At 52.3% G+C, this 15,863-nt stretch overlaps 1 protein-coding gene across 2 annotated transcripts; it reads left to right on the top strand.

Moving 5' to 3' along the window:
- The first annotated feature begins 318 nt into the window (after window positions 1-318).
- Window positions 319-12,533, top strand: CHIT1 (chitinase 1). Of its 2 annotated transcripts, XM_040636481.1 has the most exons (11): window positions 319-343; window positions 1,380-1,409; window positions 3,746-3,947; window positions 4,535-4,591; window positions 6,144-6,309; window positions 6,541-6,665; window positions 7,363-7,486; window positions 9,616-9,801; window positions 10,049-10,162; window positions 11,600-11,726; window positions 12,242-12,533. In XM_040636481.1, exons 1-11 carry the CDS (start codon window positions 319-321, stop codon window positions 12,502-12,504), a joined length of 1,419 nt encoding a protein of 472 aa, XP_040492415.1. In that variant the 3' UTR covers window positions 12,505-12,533. The 2 variants fall into 2 exon arrangements, with proteins under 2 accessions (XP_040492415.1, XP_040492416.1); XM_040636482.1 differs by lacking the exon at window positions 4,535-4,591.
- Window positions 12,534-15,863: the final 3,330 nt, after the last annotated feature.

Raw genomic sequence — 15,863 nt, 5'->3', positions numbered from 1 at the left:
CCACCAAGGAAATCAGAACCGTGCTCGTCCAGTAGGAGGCTTAGAAACACTTCCTGCTTCCCTCTCTCTGCCTCCCAGTTTGGTCATGGCAAGGGCCCGGTTTACACTCTGTGATTGTTCCAGAAAACCAAGAATTGCTAAAGGCCATTGTGTTAGGTTTGCCCGATCCATGCTGGGTGACACCCTAGCCCTTCACGCCATACCCCAGCACCCCCCCCCCACCCCCTGATTTCAACACTGCAGGCTACGGCGGAACAGGGCAGCCTGATAAAAGGAGAGCAGGTCTGGAGAGGCCGTGGCACAGGCTGAGCCAGCACCATGGCACGGTCCGTGGCCTGGGCAGGTGAGTGGGCACCGTCTAGGAGAGTGGGCTGGGCCCTGGGAGCTGTGAAGAGGTGAGGATGTGGTTATTAGGTGGCTTCTTGGTGCTGTCTGCAAAGAAGCAGGAACATTTGGGAGAACTTCAGAGGGTCATTCCATTCCAGTGGGGCCCCCCCAGGCTCTTTCAATCCAAGAGCCTTTGTGTTGCAAGGGAAGGCTTTTCTCAACAGGCTGAAATGGACTTTTCCTCCTCCTGTCCTGCAAGCCCAGAGTCAGGGAACGCCGCTGGGGCAGGTGGTTTTATCTTCCCCAGGTTCTTAGGCTTCTGCCTTTGGCCTTTTCCAAGGGATGCCCACTGCCAACAGATTCTTCCCCAACCCTGTGCGGGTTGTCCCGCAAGAAAGAGGGCAGCCTGGGGGCCATGACCTTGGGTGTCCTTGCAAGTGTTCACACAGGTCCTATTAGGTTAACAGGAAAATCCAAGGTCACCAGAAAGGTGAAATAGACCTTTTTAATGGAGTCCCACTGGGCCCTAGGTCTCCAAGATGCTGGTAACTCAACCAAGCTCCTGTGAGGTGTGGCGGGAGAGCAGCAGGAAGGAGGGAACTAGGGGAGGTGAGCAGAGGCGCAGAGGCCTCACCGAGAGATGGCGTCTGTGGCCTCGCCCTTCCACACTGGCTCTTTCCAGCCCCAGGACAGGTTTTCTGCTTGTTGCAAAAGAGAAATGTTCTCTCTGAAACCTCAGGAGTCGGGCGGGTTTTCCTAGAAACTTCCTAAATACACACCGCCCTCCACTGACGCCCTGGACAGGGGCAGCCTCGCCTCACAGAAACTTCCATCAGCTCTGGGACTAGTCCAGGCCAAAGAGGGGCCCCTGCCATCTGGCCGGGGTGAAGGGATGGGTGCAGTGTCCTGCTGGGTCCCTTTTGGACAGAAGAAGTTCGATCTGGAGGACACCATCCTGGGCCTACCCTTCTCTGACCACCTTTACGTCCCAGGGGTCCGGGGAAAATACGAATGACCGCTCAAGCTCTGCCTTCTCTCTTGTGCCGCTTTAGGTCTGATAGTGCTGCTGACGATCCAGTGGGGTAGGTGGAGCCTTTCTTTTTCGTTTTGTTGTTTTACTGTTCGTTTGAAGTAGGCTCCACATCCAACATGGAGCCCAACGGGGGGCTTGAACTCATGACCCTGAGATCAAGACCTGAGCTGAGATCAAGAGTTGGATGCGCCCTTTCTTGGGAAGGGGGAGGGTAAGGGGCACCTTTTTGAGGTTAGCCCTAGAGTCCCTCAGCCCCTTCCCTGGGCTCTGCTCCCCTCCCAGCTCACGCCCCAACCTTACCCCACCCCCACATCAAGAGCTCTTGGCAGATTTCTGTGGGGCCTCTCCTCCAAAGCTCAGCCCCCTGCACGTGTCCTTGTGCCACAAACAGCCCTGCCGCCCCTTCAGGGAAGGTTCTTGCCGCCTTACCCGCTAGCCGAACTGCATGTCTGTGGGGCCGGCTTCACTGTCAAGTTCTCTCAGGGCTTCCCTGAGGTCACTGGCTCCAACCTCTCTGTTCTCTCAGAGCTGAGCACACTTCCCAGTACGTATGTCAATGATGCTTATCATTGGCATAGTTCTGGGCATAATTACTGGTCTCCCCGACCAGGCGGAGAGCTACTGGGGGGAAGGAGCCCAACTCTTACCCAGCTCCGTGTCCCAGTCCCTTAGTTCAGCCTGGGCAACATACTCACTCCCGTTTCTGTTGGACTGATGGCATGTAGGGCTCGGGGGAGCCGGGAGGGGCGACTTACCGTGTCAGACAGGAGAGAGTTCTCTGGGGGATGCTCAGCAACTTGGATTCTGGGGTCCCTTCCCACCACGCCACACTCCGTGTGAATCAGTGGCCCCAGGAGTGCTGGCTCCTCAGACCCGCACCTTGAGGCTGGGCTGTGACATTAGACAAATTGTTCTCCTCTTGGTCTCACAGGAGGCAACAGCCAGGGGCCACAGAAATAACAAACATGGGGAAGAAAGGTTGAAGATTTCCCTAAAAGCTTAAGTCCAAGCTCCTCCTGGGTGTACGGTGTGGTAGATATATCAGCAGAGTCTCGTGTGAATGAAGTAACAGTTAGTATATGTAAAGCACTTAGCACAGAGTTTGCTATCTGCTAGCAGTGTTCTGATATTTAACATACTAACTCTTTATCCGTACAACAGTCCTTTGAGGTAGGAACGATGATCGTTCTCAGGGTGTGGAGCAGGAAGCTGAGTTACCTGACTGCAAAGTGGCAGAGTTGGGATTTCAACCCAGGCGTTAAAATTCCAGAGACCCTCACACTTCACTGTCTCATAGTACAAAAATCCATGCATGATATTTGATAGAAGAGGATACGATGTAAGAAGAGCTTCCATGCTTCCTCCTAGATGGTCCTAGGATGTGTTGTTCCCCAGGTTAACCCTTTGCTTTGGGGAGTTCACCAATCCTCTTATATCACTGCAGGCTACACTCCCAGCCCCCCGTAGCAAGTTCTACTCCCGAGTGGCCTCTGGCTAGAGCCAGCGACAACCCAAGGACTCCAGCTTCTCCTTTCGGAACCATCGGCCTGCCCAGGGGAGTCCCAGACAGCCCCCTCGTGCTCTGGGTTTCCACACAGCCACCTGCAGCCACTTTGCACCCCCCCCCTCCCCTGACCTCTCACTGGCCACATGGAAGCCAAAGGGAACTGCAGAGAGACACTGTCAGGCCTAAAGGAAGTCCTAAGGTCTAGACACTGGTCATAGATGCACTCCAGTACAAACTCACGATTCTGCCAAATCCCTGGCATAAAGTGTTGGCTCGTGCAGACTGCACCCTCATAGACCGCAAGTTCTGGAAGAGACCTCAGAGACCGCACAGTCATTTTCAGATGAGGACCCTGGGCCAGAGCTGAAGAGGCAATCGGCCCAAAGTGCATTTCTGACAGATGCAGGAATAAAAATCAGCCTTCTCGCTGTCTGGTTATCTGGTCAACCTAGCATAGGGGCCCTCACTGCTAGATCAACCTGCTAGGAACAAACGACCCCCCAAGTTCCCAAACTTTCTGGGGATTCCAGAAACAAGCTGCCTTTTCCTAGATGAAACAAGCTCTTTATTAGAAACTTATCAGTGATATTAATACACATAGATTCTCTGCAAGAAATAAAACTTTTTAAAGCAAGACAAAACATAAATGCAGGCATGTAACCGGGGTCTCTTCTCTGCTACTTCATGTATTTGCGTTTTAATTAACCTTCTGAGGTATTCCAGGCTGCTTTTTGAAAGTCCTGCCTCCCTGGCCTCAGCAGGTCAAGAGTCATATTTAACACCCTCTGGCATTATGTAGGTCCTGCCCCGGGCGGGCGATGCCACTCTTCAGCAGACCCTTATGACCGCCATTTCTTTCCTTGGCCCCTCATGGTCAGGCTCTGCCGCAAAGCTCGTCTGCTACTTCACCAACTGGGCCCAGTACAGACAGGGGGCCGCTCACTTCTCGCCCAAGGACGTGGACCCGAACCTGTGCACGCACCTCATCTACGCGTTTGCGGGCATGAACAATCACCAGCTCAGCCCTGTGGAGTGGGACGACAGCGTGCTGTACCGGGAGTTCAATGGCCTGAAGAAGATGTGAGCAGCTCTGGAGGGGGAGGGGAGGTAGAGAAGGCAGGTACCTCTTCTCACAGCCAGAAATCTTCCCCAGCACGGTAATTCGGCTACAGATCTGCTGTGTGGCTTTGGGCAAGTCGCATCACCTCTCTGGGCTTTCCCGTGCTTATATGGAGGAGGTAGGGGTAGATAGGGAGTCCTCAAGGTCCCTTCTAGTTTAGGTCTAAGCGGGATCGGGGTTGGGAAACTGTTTCCCTCTGCTGGGAATGCACGCCCTTCTTCCTCCTAAAGTCTATCCATCCTTTAGCGTTATCACCACCTTGACAAAGCCCCTCTGCGATTCACCCTGATCTCTCACTTCCTAAGTTCTTTGTGTGTATATCTTCCCAGCCGGGGGGAGGCCCTTGAAGGCAGGAGCGTGCCTTTTCTTTCCCAGTCTAGAGCTGCCCCCAACCAGGCTTTGTGCATAGAGACTTACACAACCCCCACCCCAGCAGCGCCCATCGGGGCACCCACCACCCCTTGCTTTCTCCAGCAGTGAGGTGAGCCCCGGGAGCTGGCAGGGCGTTAAATTCTGTAAATTCCAGCATTTGTGTTGTCTTTCCTAGGAATCCCAAGCTGAAGACGCTGCTGGCCGTCGGGGGCTGGAACTTCGGCACCCAGAAGTGAGTTGGCCATGGGCACCCGTATGGAGAGCCACTGGGTGGGGACCTGACTCACTGGCAAGAGAGAGCCCTGGTCAGGGAATCAGACCCGGCTGAAGCGTAGTCAGGGTGAGGGGGTCGGAAGGGGGCCTGGACTCTGGGGACTGACCTTCCTCCTGGGCTCTTGGTAGCTATTTGGGAGGACCGTGGAGGGGGCTTAGCTCCAGACTGTTACACATTCAGTCTTGCCAGGAGCACAGGAGAGATTCTGGCCTCTTTCCAGTTCTCAGTCTCTTCCTGCATGAAATGGGTAGAGGGAGACTCCCAACTAATCCCAGACAACATACAGTGTCTATATTTCCAGAGCTCTGAGACAGGCTCTCTAATCTGAGAATTTTTGTCCCACTTCTGGGTGTCAAAGGTAGTCTGTGAGAGTGAGCTTGGCTGCCAAAAATATTGGCATTTCTAGGACATTTTTGAGGAATTATGGAGATAATGGAATGAGATATTTGAACATAGACTTTTCCTAGAAAGTCCAGAACGTAAGGTTCCCAGAGTTCTAAACTACTCTTTCTAAAACTTTTTTTTTAAAGATTTTATTTATTTATTTGTCAGAGAGACAGAGAGAGCACAAGCAGGGGGAGCTGCAGGCAGAGGGAGAAGCAGGTCCCCTGGAGAGCAGGGAGCCCAACGCAGAACTCGATCCCAGGACCCTGGGATCATGCCCTGAGCCGAAGGCAGACACTTAACCAACTGAGTCACCCAGACGTCCCATTTCTAAAACTTTTGGATCACGAGCCCTTTTGAACTTCATCAGGTGATGAAGTTTATGACCCACCTTCCCCACGTACTGTTTATATGCAGATTTTTAATTGGAATACAGGGGTTCTTCTCCTGGGGATCCCAGCACAAGGGTCCCACTTAAGAACTGCTGCTATTAATTAAAGTAATAAATCAATTGAAAACTAATTAAAATAGGATCAGTCTATAAAGACCTTGAGACACTTCTTAGAGGGATCCTGGGAATCAGGAGGAGGTGGGGAGGGGGTTCCTCGGGCAGCTCGGGATTTCGAGGAGCTCTGGACTAGTGTCATAGCGAAGCATTTTACGAATGTGAGTTTGAAGAAAATGACCGTGTTAACCCACCAGGGAATGAGAGCAGCAGACTCTCGGGTTACCCGGATCCTCACTAACCTTGCTGTACTTCTCTCTGTTCATTTTAGAAACTGATTTTTCTTCTTTTCTAAACCTCCACGCTGGGGTGACAGCCAGCTCTGATGCAGGGTAGGACAATTCCAGAATAGGGACTTGGCAGTAGGCTGGTGGAGGGAATTTTGGGAGGCAGAGCTCCAGGCAAGTCAATGTGCCCTGGGGGCAGGACGCACTTCTGGACTGTCTCTTTTCCGAGGCCAGGCTGGTAACTCCAAGGCCAAAATCGCAGCAGCCCTCCCAGCATCCTCCCGGCCCCGACGGCCGGCCACCAATATCCTGAGGACTTTCTCGCTTGCATCTGAGGGAGAGAGGAACCCCCTGTCAGCAAGGCAGACCCCCACTGCCCTTCATCACCCCGCAGGTTCACAGATATGGTGGCTACAGCCAGCAACCGTCAGATCTTTGTCAACTCAGCCCTTAAGTTTCTGCGCGATTATGGTTTTGATGGCCTTGACCTGGACTGGGAGTACCCAGGAAGCCGGGGGAGCCCTCCTTCAGACAAGCAGCGCTTCACAGCCCTGGTGCAGGTATGGCTGCGTGGGGTAGGGGGTCACCCAGCTGGCCAGGGGGGCCCAGATCGGTGGCCTCACGGGACATGTCGGTGCTGCTCTGTCCCCGGGGCCACTGCTTCGTGTATTAGCATAGCACAGACCAGCCCTGCAGTCGGTTTTCAGACTCCTGGGAGTGAACATCTGCTTGGGGTCCCCAAGGGTCTGTCTGGTCCCTGCCTCTGTGCTCACTCTGAGCTGCGCCTGCAGGACCTGGCCAACGCCTTCCAGCAGGAAGCCCAGACTTCAGGGAAGGAACGCCTCCTCTTGAGCGCAGCCGTCCCGGCCGGGAGAAAGCACATAGATGCTGGCTACGAGGTGGACAAAATTACTCAGTGAGTCTCAGGCAGACAGTACAGAACCAGTGTTCTCCAAGGTGGGAGAGGCCACGGCAGGCTGAGCTGCCCCGGGAGGAGAGCAGGTGCTCACCTGCGAGGTACCGTTTTGGGAAAGCCAGGCCCCTCCAGCAGCAGATCCAGGAGGGATCTGCTCACTTTGTCTGCTACTCCAGTGTTCAGATCCTCCCTTTCGGCATCCTTGCCCTTTTCCTTGGGAACTCGGACTTAACATCAAGTACCCTGGGAGGGCAAGAGTGAAGGCAAGAGGATGAGTCGTCTAGAGTCCTGCACCCGAGGACTGGCACCTGCGTGCCTGTTAGAGATGCGGGAGCTCAGGCCCTACCACAGGCTTCTTAAATTAGAGAATGTGTTTGAATGAGGTTCCCAGCCGATTCACGCGCACACGAGCTAGATTTCCCTCCAAAATGGTAAGAGCGGGAGGTATCCTGAGGTTGCCGTGGGAAGGGTGCCAAAGACGGGAGCTGCCAACCCCACAGGCTGAATGACAAGGACCTCAATACTGGGGACTTGGGGGGAACTAGGGAGTGCTGTCTAATCACCTCTTACAGACCGGGGGTGACCCTGCACCCCTGCCTCTTACCGTGCGGGCCTGCCCTAGGCCCGACAGTGAGGGCAGGAAGGAGCGAGGACGGGCTGCTCACGAGCCCCACGCCCCTCTCCACGCCTCCTGCAGGAACCTGGACTTCATTAGCCTCATGGCCTACGACTTCCATGGCTCTTATGAGAGGACCACAGGACATCACAGCCCCCTCTACAAGAGGCAGGGGGAGAGCGGGGCAGCAGCCGAATTGAACGTGGTGAGTGGCTACAGGGGTGAGGCAGGACTCCCCATCCCCAGGTGGCCTTTTTTTTTTTTTAAAGATTTTATTTATTTATTTGAGAGAGAGCAGGAGCTGGGGGGGGGGGAAGGAGTAGAGAGAGAAGCAGACTCTTCTGCTGAGCTGGGAGTCTGATCCCAGGATCCTGAGACCATGACCTGAGCAGAAGGCGGAGGCTTCACGGACTGAGCCCCCAGGCACCCCCAGGCAGCCTCTTTAGAGCCTTGAGGCAATAATGGAAACGAAAAGCAGGATCACCAAGCACGGGGCCGAGTAGCCAGACCTTTTTGTTTCTTTGCTAGTTTCTTTTCTTCTCCTGTGCCTGCGCTGAGGGGAAACCTTACTTCTGTGTAGCACCTTGGCTGATACTAGACGCTGCAAACCAGTGTGACGACAGCAAAAAAGCAGTGGCTCATTGGGAGGCTGTCTTTGAGCTTGAACGTCCGGCGAACAGGACTTCTTGCTTTCTTCATACCCCCACCCCATTTCCTTCCAGACAATGGGTAAACTTTCCCTCCTGGTCACTCTGATGGACTTTTTGGAAGGTGCTTTCGGAGGCGGAAGCTTTCCCAAGCTGATAACACATCAGGGGATGTCCCTCGGGGCAGGGTCACCTCCACCCCCGCCCCAGCCCCTGGAAAGGGCAGGTTTGGTTTCAGGCTGGTCTGGGTGGGGGTTTCCTGCCGGGCTCACCCTGGTGGAACAGCCCAGAGGCTTTTTATAAGCCCACGCTGAGTTTTAAAAGTTAAGAACAACCCTATTATTTCTTTATAAAATAAACAAACAAAAAAAACCCCTAAATAAAAATGCTTTTTAATTTTGGGGAGCATGCATCTTAGTGTACCAGCTGGGGCAGAACATCTTAGATTTCTGGGGCTCTTTCACAAATAAGGGACACATCTTTGGGCGCTTGAGTCAGCATCCGTCATTCACACTGAGCCCAGCCCCTGCACCCCCATCTGGAAAGCTGGGTGGGTCCCGGGGGGAAGTCAGCCCGGCCGGGAAATACCCGGAGACGTTCAGCTGAGAGGTGAGGGGCCTGAAATCCCACCAGCACTGTGTTCTCCAGGCTGTGTGCCCTGGATCCACGTGGGGGAAGGGAGGCCTTTCTCCTCTTACAAAGAGGCCTTCCGCTCTCTGCCCTGTGTGCTTGGGACTGCTTCTGGCCAGAGGGTGACTTTTCCAAACTTGGCCAGAAGTGCCATTGAGCTCAGCAGGGGGCCCCGCCCTCTGCCATCAGAAAGCTCCAGTCTGATCAGAGATAAATCATGGAGACCAACAAAAGGAAATAAATACTGATGCTTTTAGTGAGAAGTGTTCCTTACTTAAGGGCTAAGAGGGTGCGGAGTAACGGGAGCACTTGGACTTGAACAGGGCGGCTTCCTGGGGGAAGCGAGCCTGTAGTCCTGGCTTGAGGGAGGAGTCTCCCTTGTCCATTTAGTCCGTATCCTTAGATTGGGTACCTCTGCGTGTCGCGGGCTGGGGGTGTCACGTCACGTCATATGTGAGGGCAAGGCCCTGGCCAGGGACCCATGAGGATGCCGTGTGCTCACTTGTTCTTTCTGTTTGAGCATCTGAGTGTCAAACATTGTTCCAGGCACAGGGACCAGAGATAAATGAAACAGACCGCGTTCCCTGCTCCCGTACTCAGTGAAACTTCGAACGACGATGAGCGGAGTGTGATCACAGCAACTCGTTACTGCGTTTTGCTGGAACTTATACCTGCATTATATCTTTAATTCTAGCAATTTTCGTTGTTTCTATGTTACAGACAGGAAGCCCGGGGCTCAGCAAGGTTAGGTAGTACGTTGCTGAGCCAGCCAGGGATCTCGGCTGCTTTGCTCACGGATGCATCCAAGCATCTCGCCCGGCCCACAGTGGACCGTCAGTAAATTCTGGCTGCATGAATGGTTGTCTGACTCCAAAGCTCATGGTCTTGGCTAGGGTGCAGTGCAGCTTCTCTCTCTCTGGGCTCCAGGATCTAAGACAGGGCAGCGTCGGAACACTACTAAGGCCTGTGAAGTTCCTCTGAAGCCCCCAGATTTGAACGACCAGAACCAGGCCAAAGGCAAAGTGAATTAACCCTGCCCCTCCTTGTCCTTCACCAGGACTTTGCCGTGCAGCTGTGGCTGCAGAAGGGGACCCCTGCCAACAAACTGATCCTTGGCATGCCCACCTACGGACGATCCTTCACCCTGGCCTCCCCATCAGACACTGGAGTGGGGGCCCCAGCCACGGGGCCTGGATCCCCTGGCCCCTTCACCAGAGAGGGAGGGCTGCTGGCTTACTATGAGGTAGGACGGAGTGGGGTGGGGGTTGCTGCTTCTCCCATAGTCTCAGAATGAGGATGCCAGGCATCGGGAGTTCTGACCTGGTGAATTCCATCCGTATCGGTCATCCTGGACTATCATTAAGCCCCAGTGCCTCATTGAATACAGCGTTCTGGGTCACTCAGTCTAGAAGCTCCTAGGTCCTGCAAGCTCCCTTAAACAGGAGTTTTCCAATTCTAGTCTCCACTTGCTCTGCCCTCTGCTCCTACAGGTCTGCTCCTGGAAGGGGGCCGCTGAGCACAGACTCGAGGACCAGAAGGTGCCCTATGCCTTCCAGGGCAACCAGTGGGTGGGTTTCGATGATGTGGAAAGCTTCAAAATCAAGGTGAGGCCCAGCCCTGCCGGGAGGGGGGTGCTCCTGGCTGGGCCCGAGCCTGTCCATAACATTAGAACCTCTTCAAGGGGGAGTCTCCTTTAAAATATCCCAGTATGTTCCAGATCTTCTTGCGATAGCATTTGGTATTTTTACCGCCAGTTGATTAAGGAAAGACACAATCACAGAAAGTTGCTCTACACTGAGTACCACTCTTGAAAGAATTTGTATTTGATTACATACTTGTATTTGTAGTTAACGAAATGCAAATTCTACAGACATATGAAGAGGAGAAATACAGCGAGACGTACCCTTTTATTCAGCTCATTGACCATATTTGGTGCATGTTCAAATTATAGACCTTTCGATTTACTTATGTGACCATCCCCCCTCTGGCTCTTACCCGATTTTGGTGGCTCAAAACTCGTGCATATATGTATTTCTTTTTTTTAATTTTTAAATTTAAATTCAATTTATTAACATCTAATGTATTATTGGTTTCAGAGGTCCAGGTCTGTGATTCATCAGTCTTATAAAACACCCATGCTCCTTATATCACATACCCTCCCCAAGGTCTATCACCCAGTTAGCCCATCCCTCCACCCCCTCCCCTGCATTTATGTATTTCCATGCCTCTCTCCCCCATGAGATTGTGAACTCCTGCAGAGGCACCCGCGCCTGTTCGTCTAAACAGGTCACGCCCCTTCTGATGCAGGGCAGACAGTGGCAGGTTTTCCTGGAGGGGCAGATCAAGTGCTCTGGGAGAATTGAGCAGGGAGTGTGATCCCGGCTGGAGGAGACGGGAGACAGGAGAAGGGGTCACCGTGGAAAGGTCTTTGAGAAAGTCTGAAAGCAGAGAAGGTGGGCGGGGCCCCAGACAGGCCCTACCCTCCAACCCCTGCCTCATGCCAGGGCCCCCTGGCAGGCTTAGGGGACAGAGAGGCCCTCGTAAGGGAACACACTACCCTTTCCTGGGGACAACTTGGGGATCTAGTGGAGGAGAGAAGGCCCTCAAGGGAGGACAAAGATCTAAAGACAGGAAATTGTTCAGATCTCTGGGGAAGATTCATTGTCCCTATGGTAACTGGATTCATCACAACTGGCAGTGCCCCCAAACGCAGCAGCTCAGCCCAGAAAAGACAGAGATGTTCAAGCTTCCAACCTAGGGAAGTTCACACGCATCCACTCCTCACACCTCCACCCTCCCCCCACCCCAGGCCATGCTCCTGTTGAGGCAGGAAGATTCCAGAATGACTTATGCCTGATAGGGATCAGGACTCAGTCACCTGGGCTTCCAGCCCGAGGCTGTGTCCAGAAGCCTGGACCACTCATGGCCTGGGGGTGCTGGAAACAAGAGCCCTGTCTCGATGAGGAAGCCAGAGGATGGGCTCTGGGGCGGCCTGGCCGGGCTGCCCTGGGCTCCTGCACCTGCTTCCGCTCCCCTCGCAGGCCAGCTACCTGAAGCAGAAGGGCCTGGGCGGGGCCATGGTCTGGGCACTGGACATGGACGACTTTGCTGCCTTCTTCTGCAACCAAGGCCACTACCCCCTCATCAAGGCGCTGCGGCTGCAGCTGAGTGAGTAAGGGGCCCGGGACCAAAGGCAGAATTCGGGGCTAGGGTACGAACACCCCCTCCCTGAACTGCAGGTCCGGGCTCCTTCTGAGGAAATAAACCTTGTCCCAACACTGCGATTTCCCAAATTTCATGCGCCCCCAGGGGCTAAGGAAACTGTTGAAACTATTGTCTTTCCAGGCTCTTCTTCCCCTTTCTGATTGTGGCAATGACTTTGGGGGGTGTTGGTAACCGGGGCTTCCCTCTAGGGGCCCTCAGCCTGCAGCTCCCTCCTCTCTGCAGAGAAAGCTTGCACACTCAGCCTGCAGGGCGACCCCCCCCCCCACTCCCCGTGGCCCTCGCCAGTATATGGCTGGTCTGTGCAGATGGTAGAATGCCGTTGACTGCCTCTTGCACGTGTGGCCCCACGTGTCCCTGTTGAGCTGCACCGCAGCTGTGGGTGTGGCTGTTGTAGGGCTGTTCTCTGCTGTAGGCATCACCTGTGTGCCTGGCCGGTGGGTGGGGATCTCTTGGGGGAGACTTGGCTGAACCTTCCCTGTTTCCCTGTATGCCTTTAGACACCCCAGAAAGTGAAGTCCCCACACCAGACCAGCCTTCTGAACCTGAGCACGGCCCCAGCCTTGAACAGGACACCTTCTGCCAGGGCAAAGCCGACGGGCTCTACCCTAACCCCCAGGACCAGGGCGGCTACTACAGCTGTGCAGGAGGGAGGCTGTTCCGGCAGAGCTGCCCACCGAGCCTGGTGTTCAGCTCCTCCTGCAAATGCTGCACGTGGAGCTAAGCGCCTGAGGCCCGTGGAGCCCCGGCCACCAGGCCAGGGCCCGGGGTCACTCCACGGCCTGCCTCCCCAGCTCCCGTCCACGGACCTCTCTGTGGTCTTTCGATAGCCAAGTATTCTGCTCTCAGCCTTGGTTCCTTTTGTTCGGGCCCTCCTGGGCTGCCTCTTTCACTTGCAAAATAAATCTGTGGTTTGCACCCCACTGCCCCTGGGTGTGGTTACTTACAGAGTCTTCTAAGCACACTGTTAGTTCAAAACTGGGGAGGTCGGGAAGCTAGGAGGAGAGGGTAACATAAGGCACGCAGAGGTCCAAGCCAGGTGAGAAGGTGGCCCATCTGGGGCGTGATAGGCCTTGCATCACATCTCACCACACTCTGGCGGGCAGTTTTCGGGGGTCCCAGGTGACCTCACCTCACCAGAGAGCTTTTCCCGCGGGCCTCTGCTCAGGTGTCATTCCCAAGATTCACACTGGATGGCAGCAGAGAAGAGCTTTTCTTGCTCTTCGGGGCTCTGCCTCGCTGCTCAGCGTGAAAATGCGAATCAGATCCCAGGTGGGTACTGAGGGCTCACTTTGAGATTAAATCCTGTTTCAGGCCCCTCCCTTGCCCTATGTCAGCTAGTGCTCCTACTTGCCAGATAAGGCAGGGACAATAGTATCCTCATTATACAGGAATTTAAGCCGAAGACTGATTCTCACCCAGTTCTGAGTACAGAACTGAGGCCTACAGGGGCCGAGATGGGCCAGAAGAGCATGAGCGCGCAGTGACCTGGATGACCGAGCCATCCAAACGGTCCTTGCAGCTTTGGGCTGAAGCTTGGTCATCCCGTGAAGAAAATCCACGCATCACCTAATGGTCCATCTGGCCTTGCACGCGCCCAAGCTGGGTTTTGGGGTGGCACTCCGGCAGGCAGCTCGAGATGGGGATGGGTCACCCGAGTACAGCCAGTCCCAGATCCCTGTCAAGGGGGACTTCTCTGCTTCTGCACCCTGCCCGTGCTCAGGCCTTCACAAATCTGTTCGTCTTCAGCCCAGGGCACAGGTCCGCTCTCGCACACGTTCCCTTCCTTCGGGGTCTCAACTCAAAGGAAATACGCCACATCCGTGCAGTTTCCTTTTGGGGAGTGCAGAGCTGACTTCTGGCTCCACTACTAGCATGTGACTTTAGGCAAAGGAACAGAGCTCACCAACTCATCTGTCAGGTGGCGTCAACCCCTCTTCATGATGGGCACTCACGCCTCCCCTTCCTCTTCCCTTCTCTGTCCTTCCTTTACCTTCTGGGGGCCGGATACACCAGCTCTCCTGGTAGGCCCATAGTCCCCTGCCCCCACCTGCACCCATGTCCGAATACCTAGGTAGTGAGAGCTGAATCTCTATGGTTCTTATTTTGTTTTGGCTATGAAATCTACCATGCAGACAAAAGAGTATGTTGGTATGTTGTGTATCTCCCATGAATCCATCACCGGGTAAGGAAACATAACATTACCAGTACTTTCCAAGCTCCTGATGCACCCCTCCCTCATCCTACACCCCTCTAGCTAGAGTTTGGTTATTCAGTCCCTCATTTTCTTTGAGTTTTACCTACTGTGTGTATATTCCTAAACAAGATATTGTTTAGTCTAGACTGTCTTTGACCTTACATATGTAGAAACATACTGCGTGGTGTTTGCTGCGGCTTCTCATCTTCACTTAGCTGGAACCCACTCCTTTTCACTGCTGGAGAGAGAGTATCCCACCATGTGCCTAAACCACGACTTACACATTCTGCCATCAAGAGGCATCGGTGTTCTTTCCAGTTTGGGGCTCACGTGGACAACATTACTGTGAACAGTTTTGAGCATGTTGATTGGTACATATGTGTAGAATCTGAGGACCGTGCAAGGTCAGCTTTACTAGGTGCGGGCAGATGTTTTCCCAAAGTGGACATACAACTCTTCCAGACCATTGCGGAGTTCCTAGCGCAGCCCCGCTCACCATTCCTACCGTCTCCTCTGTGCCGATCTGAGAGGTGTAAAATGGCATCTCTCTTTGGTTTAAACCCCCATCACCTTAATTACTTCTTATTTCAGTGTCTTTCTATGTCTGCAAGCTGTTTATGTTTGTTCTTTTGTGAATTATCTATTGTGTCGCTTGCCCATGTTCCTGTTGCGTTGTTTGTCTTTCTCTTGTTGAAATGTAGGGGTTCTTTACATATTCTGAACCCAGATCCTTGATAGTTACAGGTTTCGCTATATCTTTTCCCGGTTGAGGTTTGGCTTTTCGTTCCTTGAGTATTATTCTATGTAGTTAAATTCACTACGTTTATCCTTTATGGTTTGTGCTTCCTGCATCTTATTTAAGAAATCTTCTAGGGGTGCCTGACTGGCTCAGTCGGAAGAGCATGTGACTCTTGATCTCAGGGGTGTGAGTTTGAGCCCCACACTAGGTGAAAAAAAAAAAACTTAAAAAACAAAAAAGAAATCCTTTTCTAGTCTAAGATCAAAAAGATCTTAAAAAGAGCAAAAGATCTTTTCTTAAATTGCCATCTAAAAGTTTTATAGTTCTTTATCATTAAGTCTTTAATCTTTCTGAAATTGACATTTGAGTATGCTGTGAGGTGGGATCCTATTTGCTTTTTTTTTTTCCATTTGGAAATTCCCTTCATTATTTCCTCAGTAATCTATTTTTTTCATATTAACAAATAGATTTCTGAATGTGCATGGGCATTTTTCTGTTCTTTGATCTATGTTTCTATCCCTGCCCCCGGAACTGACTGACTGAATTACTAAAGCTTTATGATCAGTCTTGAAATCCAGTAGGGCCAATCCTTCTATGTACTATGCTCTCTGTTGTAGGAACATTTTGGCTATTCCTGGCCCTTACTTTTCCATGTACATTAATTAGAATTGTCTTGCCAAGTTCGATTAAAAAATTCTGTTTAGGTTCTGATAAGAGTCTCATTGACTCTATAGGTCAATTTGGGGAGAATTGATATCTTTGTGATATGGTCTCCCGATCTATAAATGTAGTATATCCCTTTATTGACTTATACTTCTAAAATATATCTTCATAAAAGTTTATGACTTTCTTCTTAAAAATCTCATACATTTTTAATTATATTTATTCTATATGTTAAAATTTTTTGATTACTTTATAAATTTCTCTTTTCTAAAACTAAATTTTCTAGCTAATGGTTGTTAACTGATAATAATATCGTTCGCATTTGGATATTGGTGTTGTGTCCAGCAAACTTTTCAAACCCTCTTATTCATTGTAATGATCACTCTGCAGAGTTCTATATAGACGATAATACGAACTACACAAGTAAGTCTTGTTTCTTCCATTCCAAACCTTATGCCTTTGTTTATTTTTCTAGTTGACTGTG

This window comes from Ursus maritimus, unplaced genomic scaffold (genome assembly GCF_017311325.1).
Source record: "Ursus maritimus isolate PB19 unplaced genomic scaffold, ASM1731132v1 scaffold_2, whole genome shotgun sequence".
NCBI classification, from domain to species: Eukaryota; Metazoa; Chordata; class Mammalia; order Carnivora; family Ursidae; genus Ursus; species Ursus maritimus.
This window is presented reverse-complemented; position numbering and strand designations above follow the sequence as displayed.